This window comes from Pleurodeles waltl, chromosome 6, assembly GCF_031143425.1.
Source record: "Pleurodeles waltl isolate 20211129_DDA chromosome 6, aPleWal1.hap1.20221129, whole genome shotgun sequence".
Taxonomy (NCBI): Eukaryota; Metazoa; Chordata; class Amphibia; order Caudata; family Salamandridae; genus Pleurodeles; species Pleurodeles waltl.
This window is the reverse complement of record NC_090445.1, coordinates 215560776-215580081: the sequence shown is the minus strand read 5'-3', so window position 1 is coordinate 215580081 and position 19306 is coordinate 215560776. Positions and strand designations below refer to the sequence as shown.

Below are 19306 nucleotides of genomic sequence, written 5' to 3'. Positions count from 1 at the left end.
CCAGCTCCATACGGGAGCAACTCCTGAGCCAAGTCGGGTTCAGGGTTAACCCGTTCCATGCCGCGGGGGTCTGCACTCCTCGCTCAGCTGGTAATATCTTTGTTGGATTCTGTTTGTTGGTTAGTTACCCGCCTCTCTTTAGGCCTCTCTCCTTTGCCCTTTAGTTCGTTCCCTTCCTTTGTTTCATTTCCCTTTCGTTATGCACTCCTTCCTCCTTTATTATTCATTTTTAGGCCTGGGCTAGAGACAGCTTTTCTTCTTTTGCAACCTCATGTAATAAATAAAACATAATATAAATATACATCGAAGGGCTCTGGTTCAGACCTCTCCAGCAATATATAGTATGAGCACGGGGTTAGCCCACTTCAACCATTGGCCGTCTTGTTCTTTGCCTGATCACATGTACACTTCCACATATGTGCTACAGTGCAAAGGCTGGTAGGCCAACTTACTTTGCCAATTATGTTTCTTTTCTTTTTAAGAGCTTTTTTTAAAGTCATCCTTGTGTGTTTCCTGTAGGGCTGCTGGTTATAGTCATTCAAAGCCATTATTACAACTTATTCGTGCTCGTATTCAACATATTCTGTGGTGTGAATTACAATTAAACAGGTTTCCATACCTGTTTGAAGTAGACCCACCTGGTAGGAAGCACTCGTACTGTTGTATTAAAGTTATGTGCTATGCTTACGGTAACATTTTTATTGGAAGCAAAGTGCTGCTACTTTTAGGTGGTGCCTTTTTTTTATTTTAGTTTTTATGGCTTATGCTTGTTATGAAAAATGAAACCATTGCAATAACTTGCCAAAGCCCAAACTATTGGTTTTGCTAATGCTTGCTGCTATTTACTTCCACCCTTCTCTCCATTTCCCTTCTTCCTTCTCTCTTTGCTCCTGCTTGCTGACCTAGACACTCATCTTATTTTCTTGCTTCCTTCTCTAGGGCTGTGGATCCGAAATGGAACCGGCCTCATCAGGAGAGAAGGGCGGCAGCTGTACTGGACTCTGGTGTCTCCACAGCTGGGATACTGGGCGGCAGCAGTACCATCCCCAACTACAGGTGAGGTTTGGTAGAGCAGGAAACTGAACCTGTAGCCAATTGGTGAGGTGTGTCAGGAGACTGAACCTCCATTGAGCTGTTGAGGTGTGTCAGGACACTGAACCTGCAGCCAGACAGTGAGGTTTGTCAGAAGACTGAACCTGTAGCCAACCAGTGAGGTGTGTCAGGAGAGTGAACCTACAGCCAGCCCGTGAGGTGGGTCAGGCGAATGAACCTGCAGCCAGCCAGTGAGGTGGGTCAGGCGAATGAACCTGCATCCAACCGGTGAGGTGTGTCAGAAGTCTGAACCTGCAGCCAGCCCTTGAGGTGTGCCAGGAGACTGATCTTGTACTCTAGGAGGTGTGGTAGGGCATGGCAGGAGACGGAACCAGCAACCCAGCAGGTGTGGTAGGGCCCATCAGGTGACAGAACCTGCACCCCAGCAGGTGAGATCTATGTCAGATCAAGTGTGAACCCCTCAGCAGGTGACGTGGTATGGTAGAGCAGGTGACTGCAACCCCTGCAGGTCTGATGTGGCACCTCAGGACACTCCACCCCCACCCCCAACAGATGATGTGTGTCAGTAGAATGAACCTGCACCTCAGCAGGTGAGGTGTAACAGAGATGGAAAATACATGTGACAGGAGAATGAAGATACTCCACAATAGCAGAGTAGTGTCAGGATAGGAACCCATCTTGTTGGAAGGTGTGAAAGGAAAGGATAAATGAAACCCACTAAACAGGAACGAGATTACTGGGTGCCATCCAGTAGATGAGGTGTAATGGAGTAGGAGGGATGGAGTCCACAGTAGGTGATGTGCTGGAGTATATGATGAATGAAGCTTCCAGCAGCTGCAATCTGTCAGAGTGGAAGAAATGAAGGTCCAACAGATGCGGTGTGACAAGCCAGAAACAATGATGCCCCCAGCAGGTGAGGGATGAGAGAGTAAAAGGAATGAAGACTCCAGCTTGTGAGGTGTGACAGGATAGAAGGAATGAAGACCTCAGAAGATGAAGTGAGATGTGATGGGGAGAATGGAGCAGTTGAAGAGTGGCAGAGCATGATGAATGAAGTTCCCAGCAGGTGTGAGGTGTGACAGAGGATAAGGAATGAAACCTTCAGGTGAAGTGTTATAGAACAAATGAAGACCCATAAAGGTGTGAGGGTGGCAGAGGGATGTGGAAAGACACCCGCAGGATGTGTAGTGTGACAGGGTAGAAAGAATGAAGACCCCAGCAGTCGATGTGGGATAGGCTAGGAAGAGACTTCACTCCAGTGGATGAGGTGTGGTGGGTAGAATGTATGAAGCCATCCGCAGCGGAGGCGTGGCAGGAGATGGTGAATGAAGGCCCAGCAGGTGAGGTGTGGCAGGGAATAAATAGCACAACAGCAGACCCAACAATTCAGTGAGGCAGGGTTTGGGGACTGAGGACCCCGAGAGGTGAGATCCGGCACGGCAGGAGGAGTGAAGACTTATAAAAGCGCCTTTTACTGGAACACTTCAGCCGGAGTTGGTCTCCCAGTTGTGTACTATATCAGTACTGTCATTGTGTGCCTGTGTTTGAATCTCATTTTAACGATACCTCCGTGCACACGCATTCAACAGATAGGTAAAATCTTTTCACAGTTTTTAAATATTAGAATTAATGTTAAATAATATGACAGGTGCTGACTGAGGAGCTTGGGTAAACTCCTAAGTGTTGAAGAAAACATAGCTCCTCATTACGTAAGCGGTGTATCACTCAGTGGGCGGGTTGCTGATCATTACAGCAGCCCCCAGACACCAAAATCCAGCACCCCAAAGGGTACTTGGGTCTCGTGTTTAAAACTCCATATACTTAATTCCTGGTCACTAAAAAGTAATGCTAACGTTAGTTCCTCAACTTTTTGTTTAAGTGGCGCAACTTTTTCAACATTTCCTGAGTATAGAGGAATTATCTGTCCTGTCACTTTTGGTGATGAATGCAAAAGTCTTAACAAACAAAGAAGCCCAGGACTGTTCTTTTTCTTCATGCGTAAGCCATTTTGGCTATTCCAAGCAGATAAACATGTCAGGAATAATCCAATCTACACGTAGCACAGCTGTTTATCATGTTTGTTACCTGACAAACTCCAAAATGTTCATGAAAACACCTAAGCACAATCACGACCCAGAGTGCCTACTAAAAAGCATGTTCATTCTTGGTCTTGATTTAGTCATTTAGGACTAATATTAACTAGTTGGTGTATCCTGAATGCTTTCCTTAATTCTGGGCAGACATTCTCTTTCCCCTGCCCTCTTTGCTCTTTCCCCGGCCCACCATCTCTTCCTCCTCCTCAGATATCATTATAACTTCCGGCATGATGTGCTTCACTGTTCTGCCATTACTTACAGTCAGACACCTTACTATTTACATATCCTTCTCATCATTATTAATATAGTCAACAAATAGACTGATTGTCTTTAAAGCTTAAGCAGTCAAAGGTGGCCAGAGGAAACAGAATAACTAGAACAGCAAGCTGGCTCCTTGAACTTAGGTTGGAACATTGAGAATTGTGGTGGTCATCTAGGATTAGAATTCATATGCACAAACCTGAAGCAATATGGGATATAATAGTATAGTTAAATGTTGAAACAAGCTGATGTACTGTAAACAAAAAAAAAAAACATTTAAAAAAAGGACTATTGCAAAAAGATAAAAGCATGATGTTTCCATCACACCGTGGATTCCTAAAGTAAAAGACTTATAATAAGGTCTTCAAACTGGTTATATTAAGACTAAAATTGATGTTATTTCTCATAGTGCTCAAACAGCAGAAAGAAAGGCTAACCACTAAAAGGATTCCACAAGCCTTCTTATCCTTCTTCTGTGTTACCTCTCTTTCCCAGAATGCTGTGCACATACTATGAGTCGCCCTCTCCAGGCGTGGTGATGCATGCTCGGAACATGTGGCAGTGGTTAGGATGGAAGCCATCTTTGTGTCATGCACAAGCTGCGCCGGCCTGACATGTACTCCCCATCTGGCATGCAGATGGTTGTCTGTCCTGGAAATTGGCAATCTGTGAGCACACTGGACGTACTCCTGTTGTTTATGAGAAGAACACAGGCTGGCGCCCAATGAACCCTATCCTGAGTGAGGCTGGCTACTGCCTCCTCCTCACTAGCCGGGAGTTGATTAGTGGTGGCCTTTGTACCTGCACTGAGTGGGAAACTTCCTGCTGCTTCACCCTGTTAAAGGTCATCCGTAACCCTCATGTGTGGCAGTATGTATGAGTGTTGCACAGTAACAGAGAGAAAGATGTTGTCCATTTAGACACTGGGTGCACAGTGAACAAGATGGTGGTCTCCCTGCACCCTTGTGCATGGCGTGCATGGTAGCCAGCTCTCCCCTGATATTGGGACCAGTTCCTCAAAACCAGCCTTACAATTGTAGGGAGACTTCCCATCACTTTCTTGCCTCAGCGTAGGTGTATCCTGCTGAAACCCGCCCTTTTCATCTCTGACTGGCTCTTGAATAGCAACAATGTCCGTCCACTAGGGCTGTGACTCAGATGAATAAAGCCCCCTGAGTAGTCTGAACTGATTAGTCCTTGGACTACAAGTTCCAGAGGCCTGTGAAAACTGGACAAAAATAAGAAGGTGCACTGATTCCTGATAGTAATAAGACTTTGAATTTTGAACAAAGCTGGCCTTTGGTTGGCTCAGACTTCTAACTCCATCCACCATAGGAGGCTAAGAAATAAACCCCTTCCTCCATTAACTTGTCAGTTCGTGTGACATCCGGGAAACTGTGTGCATCAGCCCAAAGCAGACTTCTTCTCTGGAGCTGGGCCTTTACTGATGGCTGCTCTTCCTCACGCTGGGACCAGGCCCAACTTCCTGGAGACTTTTATTACACTGAGGAGTTGCACTGCTCCGCCAGGAGAGGACCGGCCCTGACTGCTGGAACACCTGTACAAGACCCAGATAACTAGAAAAATGGCCTGCAGCACATATCTTCTATAACAGCTGACTGCCTAGGAATCCCAAGGCATGCCTCCCAATGGCTACTTTAGTGGTGAATCAAGGGAGACTGAAGGGCTTGCTTTGCAGGACTACACAGTCAATGCAAGTTTGGGACCCGCTAGCAGGTGCGGCAAGTATGCCAGGTAGCAGTGTGACTGCTCATGTCCCTTCCAGTAACTAGCCTTTTGAAAAAGTCATACGTCCTCTCAGTACTGCTCCTCTTATAGACTAACATTGTGCTCCACATCACCTGTCTCCAAGCTCTACTCAGCTTTCCACTCCACTTTACAGTGTTACTATTCCCTCACCTTTGTGTCACTGTATACCCTCATTACGAATTACCCGGTGCAGTATCCCCAGGGAGGAAACTGGTCTGCACCACTCTCACTTCCACCATGTCTCCCGTGACTGGACTTACTGGATCCACAAACTCACAACCCTATAATTCTGTGCCCGATTGCACCGGACCCACAGTTAGAGTGAAGCAGTGGGGACAGTGGGCAGACCCACTGTCCCTTGCATCCCCTGTGGTGCTGGGGAGCCACTAACTCTTCAGGGTCCACCCAGCCCATCAAGGGATCACCATTCTACCCAAGGCCAACAGATGTACGTGAGATATGCAAGACTCAGGGGACCCACACTGTGGAGACACATTCTGTGGCGGAGTATCATTTGACTGTAGCCCCCTTACTGTGTGCACATGCTCTGCCCAGGCCACCTCTGCAAAAAGGGCCTCCTACACCCCACACCCACATGCATGTATCACCTGCTGTGCACTGGAGTGGTGTTTTAAGCAGTAGAACACAGAAAACAAGTAATAAGCCTGACCACCCATCTGCTCTCCTCACAATTGATAGTGTGGCCTGGGGAACCGTGCAAAACTTTGCTTCAACAGAACGTCTACAATTCGATGAATGGGAGAAGGTTTTAAACCTCAGTTTCGTGAGTCAGTGTGTCTCTGAGGTAAGACACCTCCGAACACATCAAAAATATTATAAATACAGTAAATTCAGCAAAAGCACACACTCAATAACTGAGTTCTAGATCAGCAGAATAGTTTAAAGGATTTACTACAAAAATCAAATGATGTGCAACTGATTAATTGCCATGAAGGGTCTCAGAAAATAGACAATTACATAGAAATGTATAATCAAAAATATTTTAAGTTCTATTGGGCAGCACGATCAGGAGAGAAAAGGACAGCATCCCTAGCAGCATATGCAGAAAGCCTACTGGGTCACTCACTAAATTGAGAGTTTATATACACTATTTTCACATACAAATCACTATAACTGCAGAATTATCGTGCTATGACCAAATGTGTTACATTCTCAGCAAATCAGCGCACAGTTAGATAAGCATCATATTGGCAGGGGCGTAGCTTGGTCAGAAAGATGGTGGGCGGGGAAGATGGTTGAGCTTCAGATTTCCCACCAATCTAGCTACCATATAATGGTCAGCACCACACAAAGGACAAGAAATCAAAGTAGAAACCCTTCTCCAACAGAGTGGGCTCCACCACACTTCAGAGACAGCATGGTGTTTAGAAAAACAGCCCTCACCCACTAATCATGGCATGCTTCATCATAGGGCTATGCTAACACATTCTCACGCTGTTCAACAGTAAGAACGGAGCAAAAGGGAAGGGGAACAAAAACACAAAAGACAAAGGGGGATCAATCATACAGGACACAACTCAGAATTACTAAAACTATCTCGTGTGAATCTATTCCTAATCTTTATTCCGGGATTCACCGGATAGGATTAAAAAGGAATTCGATAAATGGTGGTGGTATTGGGATTTAATCACCCATTCACCACAGATCTCTGCTCTAGGGTCAACATGTTTCAGCCATTACCATGGCCCATCTGGGTCGGTCGGCCTTCATCAGGACCATCGATCCCCTCGAAATTGATTTCCCTACCTGTCATAAAAAAAGGTTTGATCAACAGACGAGCTTGGGTTCAATTGTCCCCTTCAAGTACACAGACATTGAATTATCGAGTATTCATTATTTATCTCCCACCTGGAATTCGGTAGGAGCACCTCCCTGCAGTCACACATTCATCAAGGGATCGGCGCCCCAACCTTTATCACTCGTACCTCCACGGATGGGCGATGGAAATGGCCGAAACATATTGACCCTAGAGCAGAGATTTGGGATGAATGGGTGATTATATCCCAATATCACCACCAATTATCTCATACTTGAACGGACTACGTGACTTGACGAAGGAAGCTTGCACTGCACATGCTGTACTCATCTCGTGTTTGCGTTGGCAGTCTGTAATGCAGAGCTGTATGAGCGAGAAACTTGCGTTGATGCTGTCCTTGATTTACCCTTGCTGTACGAAAAAGAAGCTTGTTAAACTCTCAGTCTCACGTCAATCCACAAAATGATTGGCTTTGTCAATGTTTGTTATTGTTTTGTAGAGCGACTTTCATATAGACTGATTTGGTCGTTAATATCCTGCCATCTAGTGGCTAACTCATCCAATTGCATGCAGTAGCTCTAAAAATGAAAACAGCTGTGGCCCCCAAGTACATTATTCTCATCACCACAATGCTCAACACCTTCAGATTGTTTTTAGCGTTCTTTCTTGAGCACCAGCAGTAAAGAAAAACAAAAAAAGCTCCAGAATAGGCACTGAAGAGTCTTTAGATTACTACGGGGGTTGTTTTTGTCCTTCGGAAGTATCAACGATGTCTCCTTTGTATTTCTTCCAACGCTGGTTCTGCTTCTGGGGAAAACTACTGTGCCTTGTAGCTGCCAGTTGAACTTGCCTCAGAGGATGTCTCCCAGGCTTTAGAGAGAATTTTGAATGTCAAGAGAAAGTTTAGATGCCAGAAGGGGGTTTAGATATGAGATGTACACTTCGGCCGTGGGAGGACTTTCAAGCATCCGGTGGAGGACAGTGCATCAAGGAAAGGGTAATACATTACTTAACAAATGGCCATCAGGAAAATAATTTGGCATTGATAGTGGTTAGAGCCACAAGACGAGGTTTAGGCCTTAGAGGAAGTTGAACACTCGCATGGAGTGATGCTCGTCACGTGAGGAGGATTCAGTCTTGTTTGTTGTTTTGTTTGAAGGCTTAAGCATCAAGGTGAAGATCTGCCCTAGCACACACGTTGTATGTAGGTGTTGGGATGGACAGCCGAGGGTATGTCTTTTAAAACATAATTTTTTGTTGGGATAATGTTCTGCTACTGGAAGGAAGTTCAGATGCCTGGGTGAGATTTAGATGTCACAAGGAGGTTTAATTAATATCAACACGAGGTTTTATCACTGGGAGGAGGAGTTGTGATTGGTAAGGTTTTGTGTTCATAAGAGGAGTTGCCATGTTTAGGTGTCAACAGCAGTTTTTGAAGCGACGATTGATTTTGGGATTGGGACAAAGCTCAGTATGGTGTGTCAATGGTAGAGCAATATTGTCACCAGTGGATGATTTTCCACTTGGTAGGAGGTTTTAGTGCGATAACAGATAGAGGCATCATTAGAAAACGTTTGAACCCGGGATGTTTTGCCATTGATTGAGGGTTAAGGTGTTACTAGGAGTTTTATGCTTTGGAGACATTTTAGGCTTCATGGGAGGGGGTAAGTTTCCAAAGTGTTTGGATTAAATTTGTTTCTCATAGGAAAGAGGGCCTGTTGTTTACAGGCTGTATATATCTTATTAAGAGTTTCTAAGGTTATTAGGATGCATTTGCACCATGCTGACTTTTTTGCACCAAATGGAGCTCTTGGTACCAGAAAGTGAATTTGACACTGATGGGATATTTTTCGTGTCAATAGGAGATTTTGTTTTTATAGGTAGGAGTTTTTGACATCAGTTGAAGTGTTTCGCATCCACAGATACGAACATCAGCAGCATGATTTGTTGTCGTAGTTGACATTTTGCGCCCGGAAGACATTCTTTTGCTTCTGGGGCAGGGTTTTTTGTTGCACCGACGGGACTTTTATGCATTGAGTGACTCTGTGCACTTCAGTAGACTTGGCTTCGATATTGCTTACAGTTACACCATTTGCTATTGGTAGAAGATTTTATCATTAGCAGAAGGTCTGATAGGACGTTTTGCCTTTCTTGGAAAGTTTTGGCATCAAGTGAATATTTAGCATTAGGTTAATTTGTAAAGTGAAGGTTTTAGAATTCATCTAAGTTTTTGCACTTGGCACTGTCTTTTAGATTTTTGGTATTAATAAAAGTTTCTGATATTTTCATGTAGGTAAAGATTTGTCCAGTTGGCAGAAGATGTTGGTGCCAGTAAGAGGGTGTGACGTGGGTAGGAGGTTATGATGTACTTACGTTGGACAGATATCTTCATGTTATTGAGTTCTGTGATAAGCTGTGTTGTAAATAGTCTATTCTTCATCCTTTCTGGTTGTCACAGCTTAAATGAACTAAGCAAGAAAATGCTGGAGTTGCAGCTGCCGTGACAAATTTACAAGTGTCCTTGCCCTCATCACATATTGCTCAGTCTCAGTGTCTGCGTACAGGGCTCCCTCTTGATGCAACACTCTGTCTGCGTACCAAGACGGAGAGGCCTCATAGTCTGCTTTCAATGCTCCCTCTGGACAGCAGCTGTATAGAAAGAGCCCCAGAGAACGAGGAGCCTGAATGTCTGAGCAGAAAGCTCCCTTGGGCCCTAATCACTCTGTGATTAGAATATGATGTCAGCAGCAGCTCACCTAAGAAAATTAGATGACAGAAAAGCAGAGTCGCAGAGAAGAAGTGATATAAAGGAAAAATAAGACATGCACTCTTACTTTAGGGGGCTGCTGTGAGCATCAGATTTTCCAACAATCACACTAGTATTTACTGTTAAATACATTATACAGCAAGGAGGGTGCATGAGAGCGTGCGTGTTCATGTGTATGTGATATATATATGTAAGGAAATGCCTCCTTGGCATGGTTACCCCCCTGACTTTTTGCTTTTGCTGATGTTTTGAATTGAAAGTGTGCTGAGGCCTGCTAACCAGGCCCCAGCACCAGTGTTCTTTCCCTAACCTGTACTTTTGATAACACAATTGGCACACCCTGGCATCCAGATAAGTCCCTTGTAAGTGGTACCCCTGGTACCAAGGGCCCTGATGCCAAGGAAGGTCTCTAAGGGCTGCAGCATGTCTTATGCCACCCTGGAGACCCCTCACTCAGCACAGACACCCTGCTTGCCAGCTTGTGTGTACTGGTGAGAACAAAACGAGTAAGTCGACATGGCACTCCCCTCAGGGTGCCATGCCAGCCTCTCACTGCCTATGCAGGTATAGATAAGTCACCCCTCTAGTAGGCCTTACAGCCCTAAGGCAGGGTGCACTATACCATAGGTGAGGGCACCAATGCATGAGCACTGTGCCCCTACAGTGTCTAAGCAATACCTTAGACATTGTAAGTGTCGGGTAGCCATAAGAGTATATGGTCTGGTAGTCTGTTTTACACGAACTCCACAGCACCATAATGGCTACACTGAAAACTGGGAAGTTTGGTATCAAACTTCTCAGCACAATAAATGCACACTGATGCCAGTGTACATTTTATTGTAAAATACACCACAGAGGGCACCTTAGAGGTGCCCCCTGAAACTTAACCGACTATCTGTGTAGGCTGACTGGTTCCAGCAGCCTGCCACACTAGAGACATGTTGCTGGCCCCATGGGGAGAGTGCCTTTGTCACTCTGAGGCCAGTAACAAAGCCTGCACTGGGTGGAGATGCTAACACCTCCCCCAGGCAGGAGCTGTAACACCTGGCGGTGAGCCTCAAAGGCTCACCCCTTTGTCACAGCACCACAGGACACTCCAGCTTAGTGGAGTTGCCCGCCCCCTCCGGCCACGGCCCCCACTTTTGGCGGCAAGGCTGGAGGAAACAAAGAAAACAACAAGGAGGAGTCACTGGCCAGTCAGGACAGCCCCTAAGGTGTCCTGAGCTGAGGTGACTCTAACATTTAGAAATCCTCCATCTTGCAGATGGAGGATTCCCCCAATAGGATTAGGGATGTGACCCCCTCCCCTTGGGAGGAGGCACAAAGAGGGTGTACTCACCCTCAGGGCTAGTAGCCATTGGCTACTAAACCCCCCAGACCTAAACACGCCCTTAAATTTAGTATTTAAGGGCTTCCCTGAACCTAGAAAAACGGATTCCTGCAACTACAAGAAGAAGGACTGCTGAGCTGAAAAACCCCTGAAGAGGAAGACCAGAAGACACCAACTGCCTTGGCCCCAGACTTACCGGCCTGTCTCCTGCCTTCCAAAGAACCCTGCTCCAGCGACGCTTTCCAAGGGACCAGCGACCTCTGAATCCTCTGAGGACTGCCCTGCTTCGAAAAAGACAAGAAACTCCCGAGGACAGCGGCACTGCTCCAAAAGAACTGCAACTTTGTTACAAGGAGCAGATTTAAAGACCCCTGCAACTCACCGCAAGAAGCGTGAGACTTGCAACACTGCACCCGGCGACCCCGACTCGACTGGTGGAGAACAACCAACTCAGGGAGGACCCTCCGGCGACTCTACGACTGTGAGTAACCAAAGTTGTCCCCCCTGAGCCCCCACAGCGACGCCTGCAGAGGGAATCCCCAGGCTCCCCCTGACCGCGACTGTCTGAACTCCATTTCCCGACGGCTGAAAAAGACCCTGCACCCGCAGCCCCTAAAGAAACGGAACTTCTGTGCAGGAGTGACCCCCAGGAGGCCCTCTCCCTTGCCCAGGTGGTGGCTACCCCGAGGAGCCCCCCCCCTTGCCTGCCTGCGACGCTGAAGAGATCCCTTGATCTCTCATTGACTTCCATTGAAAACCAGACGCGTGTTTGCACACTGCACCCGGCCGCCCCCGCGCTGCTGAGGGTGTACTTTCTGTGCTGACTTGTGTCCCCCCCGGTGCCCTACAAAACCCCCCTGGTCTGCCCTCCGAAGACGCGGGTACTTACCTGCTGGCAGACTGGAACCGGGGCACCCCCTTCTCTCCATTGAAGCCTATGTGTTTTGGGCACCTCTTTGACCTTTGCACCTGACCGGCCCTGAGCTGCTGGTGTGATAACTCTGGGGTTGCTCTGAACCCCCAACGGTGGGCTACCTTGGACCAAAAACTGAAACCTGTAAGTGACTTACTTACCTGTTAAAACTAACAATAACTTACCTCCCCCAGGAACTGTGAAAATTGCAGTGTCCACTTTTAAAACAGCTTATTGTGTTTTATGTAAAAAGTATACATGCTAATGAAATGATTCAAAGTTCCTAGAGTACTTACCTGCAATACCTTTCAAATGAGATAATACATGTAAAATTTGAACCTGTGGTTCTTAAAATAAACTAAGAAAAGATATTTTTCTATAACAAAACCTATTGGCTGGATTTGTCTCTGAGTGTGTGTACCTCATTTATTGTCTGTGTGTACGTACAACAAATGCTTAACACTACTCCTTGGATAAGCCTACTGCTCGACCACACTACCACAAAATAGAGCATTAGTATTATCTCTTTTTACCACTATTTTACCTCTAAGGGGAACCCTTGGACTCTGTGCATGCTATTCCTTACTTTGAAATAGCACATACAGAGCCAACTTCCTACAATATATATATATATATATATATATATATATATATATATAAATATATATATATATATATATATATATATATATGTTCGATGGCATGTGTAGCTGCAGATACATATTGTATATGTATATATTGCCAAATGGCAGTCACCACTTAGTAGTTATAGTTAGGATCACATTTCCATAGGCAAAACATTTTTCAGTTTTGCTAATAACTTTGGCACAGTTTGACAAACGTTCATGGACCTTTCCTAACAAAAAAGTTTCATCCACCCCAGCTCCTTTTTGTAAAGTTTCAGGGTGCCTTAATCAGCCCTAGGGACTCCATCCCACGGGGCTGACATTTGAAATTAAAGTGGAGTGGGGCGCATGACCACCCTCCCTTATTCTGCTTGATGCCCCGTGGATCCCAGGATCTATATCTTAAATGAAGGTAAGGGGACATGCAGCTCCCTCCCTGAGCCATCCCCCAGGGTCAGCTCCGTTGTGGGGTCTTGAGGACTCCAACCCTCAGAAGACCGTAGTTTCCCTGCCTGCCAGGCAACCATGCAGTCTAAGAGGCAAAGCACAACAAATGTTGATCCTGAAACTGGCCACGTTGTTGATGCAAAGACACCTTCAGATGCATAGGATTCTCAGAAGGATCTTTTTCAATCCCTAAAATGGAAATAGCTGACACCACAGCTACAACACCACACCACTACCATAGTATTCGCCATCATATTCAGTATACTTAAAGTCAGATGAGGATCCATATGTAGGCCACCCTCGTGTATAACATAGCCAGAACCAACATGACATCAGGATATTGTGTGGCCTGATTATAAGGCAGATTATTTAGATGATAGAGGGTTAGAGTCCTAGCTAGTAAAGGCATCCACTGGACTATACTTCTAGCTAACATGCAATCATCATAAGGGCAGTGGCACTTCACAAGGGTCCACTACATGTTAAAAAGGAAGACTTCCTTACTGAGACATTATTTAGAACTGAGAGGAGTACTCAGTCTTTACCAATGTTAAAACTATCCTAAAAAAACTTCAAAAACCTGGTTTAAGCAATAGCTCTTGACACAATGGATTCAAAAGAAGTTAAAACCAGCACCAGAGGGCCCTTTAGACATATGGGGGCATGCCCATCCAGACATATGTAGGGTATGCGGGACCCCCAACCCTGACATAGTAAAATGACAGGGCAGCAACTAAGCAACTGGAGAGAAGGCAGCAACTCAGTGGCATATTGCCAACTCTATGGGACTGTTTGCCAGGTAATACACAAGCCCAGGGCAAGAGCTCGACCATCTTCATGATGCATACAGGAAAAGCACCAAAGAAGTCACAGAAGAGGGGAGATTTATTTCCAATTGTGCTACATAGTAGGCGTTGGATGTATCGGACATGCCTCATTACAGGTTATCAAATGTGTTTTGTAGAGACAACAGGCTTGGTTGAGAATATATTTCTGATTTTCATCCTGAAGTACAGAAAAACCTGACCGGTCTGCCATTTGACAGGACAGGATTGTTCAGCCCTCAGTTTGATGATAGACCCAAAAAGACCCAGATACAGCCACACAGATGGATATTTTAAAGCACAAACAGCAAAGAGCAAGGCGTCTGCAAAGTGCAAACTCACCCAACATCTATAGCAGACATCAGTGGAACTAGACCACATTGCCAACCACAACTTTTTTTTCCAGAAAGTTAACATCAAGCCAAACAGAGACAGTATGCATGAGAAGCGTTTCATGGAGAGAGCTGCATGAGGGCTAGAGGTGTACAAGGAAGAAGCATCTCCCCCAAGAGTGTGGGGAGTGCCTGCCCAGACGATTGTGCAAGCGGTCCTAGTGTTGATGGAGTCTAGTGTCCAGGACAAAATACAGTAATGGAACAAAGGAAAATTATTATGCACCAGATAATTTCTGGATCCATAGCCACAAGTGACCATCACCACAGACGCAGCCATGGCAGGTTGAGGAGTGTATATGGATGCCCTCACTGAACAGGGACGATCGACTCTACAAGAACCATTCCACCACATCAATGTGCTGGAGCTTATGGCAGTGTAGGTAACCCTTTGTGCCTTCCAATGACACTTTACAACATTATGGTCCTGATTTGTATGGGCATGACCATTATGTAGTATCTGCAAAACAGGTGGACATTTTCTCCACATACTAGTACAGACAATTTGACATTGGGTACACCTTCTGGCAGAATATGTTCCAGGGGTGGACAGGAACGTAGCTGACCTGCAGTGCAATATGAACCAGGAAACCCATAAATGGGAGATCATATCTAACACTCTAAACATATACTTCAAATGTTGAGGGACCCCAACAGTGGATCTGTTCATCGTCCATAATAATGCAAAATGCCAACACATCACCTCTAGGTACCCATACCTGAGGACTCTGGACAATGCCTTTGGACACGTTGGTCAGGTATATTTGCTTATTCTTTCCCCCACCACTACTGATTCATTGCGTAGTGGAGAAAAGGAGGCAGGCATTAATAACGCTAAATTGTATTTCTCCAACATGGGCACATCAACCTAAGCACTCCCTACTATTAGAGATAACTGTACACCTGCACAAAAAACAACAACTTTTTCCAGACTTACTCGGTCAACACCAAGGGAAGCTCCTGCTTTTCAGTCTCAAGACAACCCTGTGACCTAGCACCCGAGGTCTTAGAATTTGCATCTTGCTAAGGATTCTATGTAGATTATAAAAGAATCTAGAAAGCTAACCACTCACAGGCTATTTTCATGTACTGTTCCAGTCTTCATATTGATCCCTTAACAATTACAGTCTACACACTTTATGTTACCTGTTACACCTGCAAAAGCAGGATTAGCTTACACTTCATTTAGTGACAATTGCTGCCAACCATCAAATTAGAAAGCATCGGTCTATTTTTAGAATTCCAGTCATTAAGACCTTTTTGGGACCTCACCTTTCACTAACCTCATGGGACACCCTTCAATCCACTACATTCATGTCTGGTACAATTTCTGTCTGCGAATCTAGATTTTCTTGTGGCTGTTTGCACTCTAAAAGAGGTTCAAGTTTTTCAATTGATGAACCTTTTCTACAGGTATAGAAAGACAGGATTGTTCCATGCACTCATCCTCGTTTTCTTTCTAAGGTAATTTAATATTAATTCGGTTCGTTTAACTGTCTTCCCTTTCCCCACAGCCTCAGTCAGTAGCAGACAAAACACTGTCCACATTAGATCTCTGGAAGCCCATCACATACTATGTTGACTGTGCTCTTTCTATTAGGAAAACCAAACTATTTGTTAGTTTTTCACAGTCACTTATTGCAATCCTATCTCAAAAGCAGGACTAGCAAGATGGAATGTTAAATGCATTCAGCTTTGTTGTGCCAAAGGGAAATATGCATTGCATACCATACCAATAGTGCATTCCACGTGCACAATGTCGTTCCTAGGCAAGATTTCACAGCAGACATCTGCAAGGTTGAAACCTTGTAGTAAACGTATGGAATGCAACCTACTGTGTGAACATTCACCCCCGCCAAGAAGCAATATTCAGGCAAACAGCACTCAAAACATTGTACCACCATCTTCCACAGCTGCTCGCAAGCTACTGATTTAGGGATCTCTGTACTGGTTTTCAATCTATGCATAGTGTGTGCTCTACCGCTACACATGCTGCAAGCAGAAAATGTTGCTTACCCGTAACAGTTGTTTTGCATCCTGCAGTGCTGTAAATTCACATGCACCCCACCCACTCCACTGGAAACGAGCACTGCGAACAACTTATCAATATATTCAATATGAGTGAACACATATATTTAGGCCTGGCATAGAAACAATATCCTATGTGGGATATGTGTCCTGGTGAGTAGAGGGGTACAGGGGAGGTACCACAATTCACCTTAAAACTGAAACTCCTTCTCCTGAGTAAAGCAACTTGTAATGCTCAGTGGCAAACTCTAGATTGCAAGATTGTGCACAGCATGTGAACCTTGAGCATCCCAGGCTGCAAAATGATTGTTACAAGTATGTAATGTTTTCCTAGTGTACATATACAAAGAAACAAAGCTCCAGTACTCAGGCAATTGTGTTAGGGACCATCCTCCTCTGTGCATGCTGCAGCGGGACTGCAGAGATATCCTCTCCAAATAAATGTCCCCAAATATCTGAATTCACCTTCTCCATGTCTCCCATATCACTGTCACAGCACTCCCCAAAGCCTCTTTTCTGTGCTCCCTATGTGTCACTCAGAAGTCAACGTCATCCATCTTGTCTCTCTCTAATGTCACTCTGCTACCTTATCTCTCAATCTGATGTCAATGTAGTCCACCATGTTTTTCTTTGATGTGACTGTAGTCGCTTGTCTTTCACTCCCCTGTCATTCTGCTCTCCATTTACCACTCTGTCAATTTGATACCTCTGTGAGGGAGCAAATAACGAATGAACAACGAAGAAACCTTAATTGAGAAGTTATTAAAACCAAATCATTACAAATTACCCTAAAAATTTATATTTTTTAATATTCTGTAAACTTAGCTAAACTCTGGCTCTTGCTACCCAATCTAAAACAGTGGTTCCCAAACTTTTGACTTCTGTGGACCCCCACTTTATCATTACTGGATCACGGGGACCCCCACTGAATCCCTATTGGAATCTGGGGACCCCCAACTAAGTCGTTACTAGACGCCAGAGACCCTGGCCTAAACACTGTTGGTGATTTGAATTGCAAAACAATACACACAAAAATACAGAAACAAGCATAAATCAATCGCATACACAAATAATACCACCTTTTAATTTGATAACAAATATAAATAAAAAAATAAAAATAAATGAATTTTAAAAGGAATGTTGCAGTTTTTCTAAATTCAATTGAAGCCACACATTGTCCATACTATATTCTGTTTGATGCTCCTGCACTGCTCCCACAAACCAATCTGAGGGTATTAATTTTTAGCCTACCACTTGGAATTCATTGACATTTACAGTAAGTTTTAAAATGTTCAATTGTACATTTAGCCACTTTATTTATAAACACTTTATTATTCTGTTAATATTTTTTAATTTTCTAAGCAGTCGCGGACCCCCTCAGGAGGCTTTGCAGACCCCCTGGAGTCCCCGGACCACAGGCTGGGAACCACTGATCTTCAAAATGTGTTAGTCATGGGGTTGTGCATAATTAATGACATTTCTCTAATGTCTTGTAAGCAATTGGTAGGTTAGAATGTTGAAATAAAAGCTTTCATTAACTTGTTGAACCTCCCTTATAATTGACCAGCATTACAATTAACACATAGTAATACAGTATGCCTGCAAGCACAGAGGCCTGAACTGTGTACAAATGGTAAGAACTGGAGCTGGGATATAATGGAACTTGTTATACGGCAGGCGATATATCTGTCACATTTGGGACCGAGTAATCCCCTCCGGCAAGGTCGTAATCAGGCCCTAGATGTGGTTCATGAAAAGGATGACTGTAAGAGTACATGTGTTTCGTGCCCTTCTTACTCTAGGAATACATGGCCTCTTGCCTCAGTTACTGAGTATTGATCTTTTATTCCTTTCCAGGTTTCCTGGGCATCGGGCCAGGGATGAAGGATTTCACAGCATACCACACCATCTTCCTCCTCACCATCTTGGGGGCTCTGGCGATGCTGGTGCTCATCCTGCTCTGCCTCCTCATCTACTACTGCAGGTGAGTCAACTCCGCTAGGTCATGCGATGCAAATAAAAAGGCCTCTTGGCTTCTTACTTGTGCAGCAGCTATCCCTCCTCTACCACAGTACACATCCCACCCTTCTTCATGGACCACGCTGCTCTCTTACCAGATGAACCACTGCTGCCATAGTGAGATACCCTCTCCTGCAGTGCCTATTCTTTCCCTCTGCCAGAAGTGAGCCCACCATTCTTGCTGTGCACCCCATGGAGAGATCAAACATCTGTCCTAACAGCCCCCTCCTTCCAGCCACATTCAGCTAGCCTAACCTGCAGGTACCGTGCTCCCATTCCTGTAGTATCCCCTCCACTCATAGAATGCTCACCCTTTAGCGGCCACTCCTACACTGCTGAAACAACCACATACCCCTTCCGAATGCCAAATATACTTTCCTGTTGTGCCAACCCTCTACACCTCCCCTACTGTAGTGACCCTTCCATCAGTGATTTCTGTCTGCCTTCATCCCATTTCATGGAATTACCTGATTGTTGCGGTCAATTTCAATAACCTCAGCCTCAAAAGCCCTCAGTTTAAGTAACCCCTGCCTTCCCTCTAATGCTCATTCGCCCTTTTTGCCATTTCCGTGATACCTTCCTCTACACCATAACTTTCCATGACCTCTGCCCCATATACAGTCCATGCCAGTGACCACTGCCTGCTACTTCCCCTAATTTCAGGCACCTCTTAGTAACTGCTTAAATGCGCCTGGCCATGTGTAACACCTTCAGCTAGTCCTGGCTCTTAGCCATCAGTACTTTGTATGCTGGGATTTTTGAGCTCATAAAGTATTAAAAACAGAAACTACAATTCCCAGAATATAATGTCCTCTTGGCTACAAAGCCTGGACTGCTGCAAATGTCATACATGGCATTGGATTATTTGGCCTTTGCCCTCTTCGCAATCCTTTTCAGTGACCCTGCTGTCTATCTGCTCTCTCTCTCTCAATGATCTCAGCACTCTGTTCCCTCCCTTTCAGTGACCGCTTTCCACCATCCTTTTAGTGACTTCTGTACTCCC

The 19306-nt window shown here is 45.0% G+C and overlaps 1 protein-coding gene across 6 annotated transcripts in view; it reads left to right on the top strand.

Moving 5' to 3' along the window:
- FAM171A2 (family with sequence similarity 171 member A2) overlaps positions 1 to 19306 on the top strand; it is a 231269-nt gene that overhangs the window by 194287 nt on the left and 17676 nt on the right. For all 6 annotated transcript variants that reach the window (XR_011204773.1, XR_011204772.1, XM_069237909.1 and 3 more), the window contains exons 6-7: positions 940 to 1056; positions 18142 to 18268. Coding sequence is in view for 4 of the 6 variants with exons in the window: in XM_069237909.1 (XP_069094010.1) it covers positions 940 to 1056; positions 18142 to 18268 (244 nt within the window). In the remaining 2 variants the exon portion in view is untranslated. The remainder of the gene's footprint in view (positions 1 to 939; positions 1057 to 18141; positions 18269 to 19306) is intronic.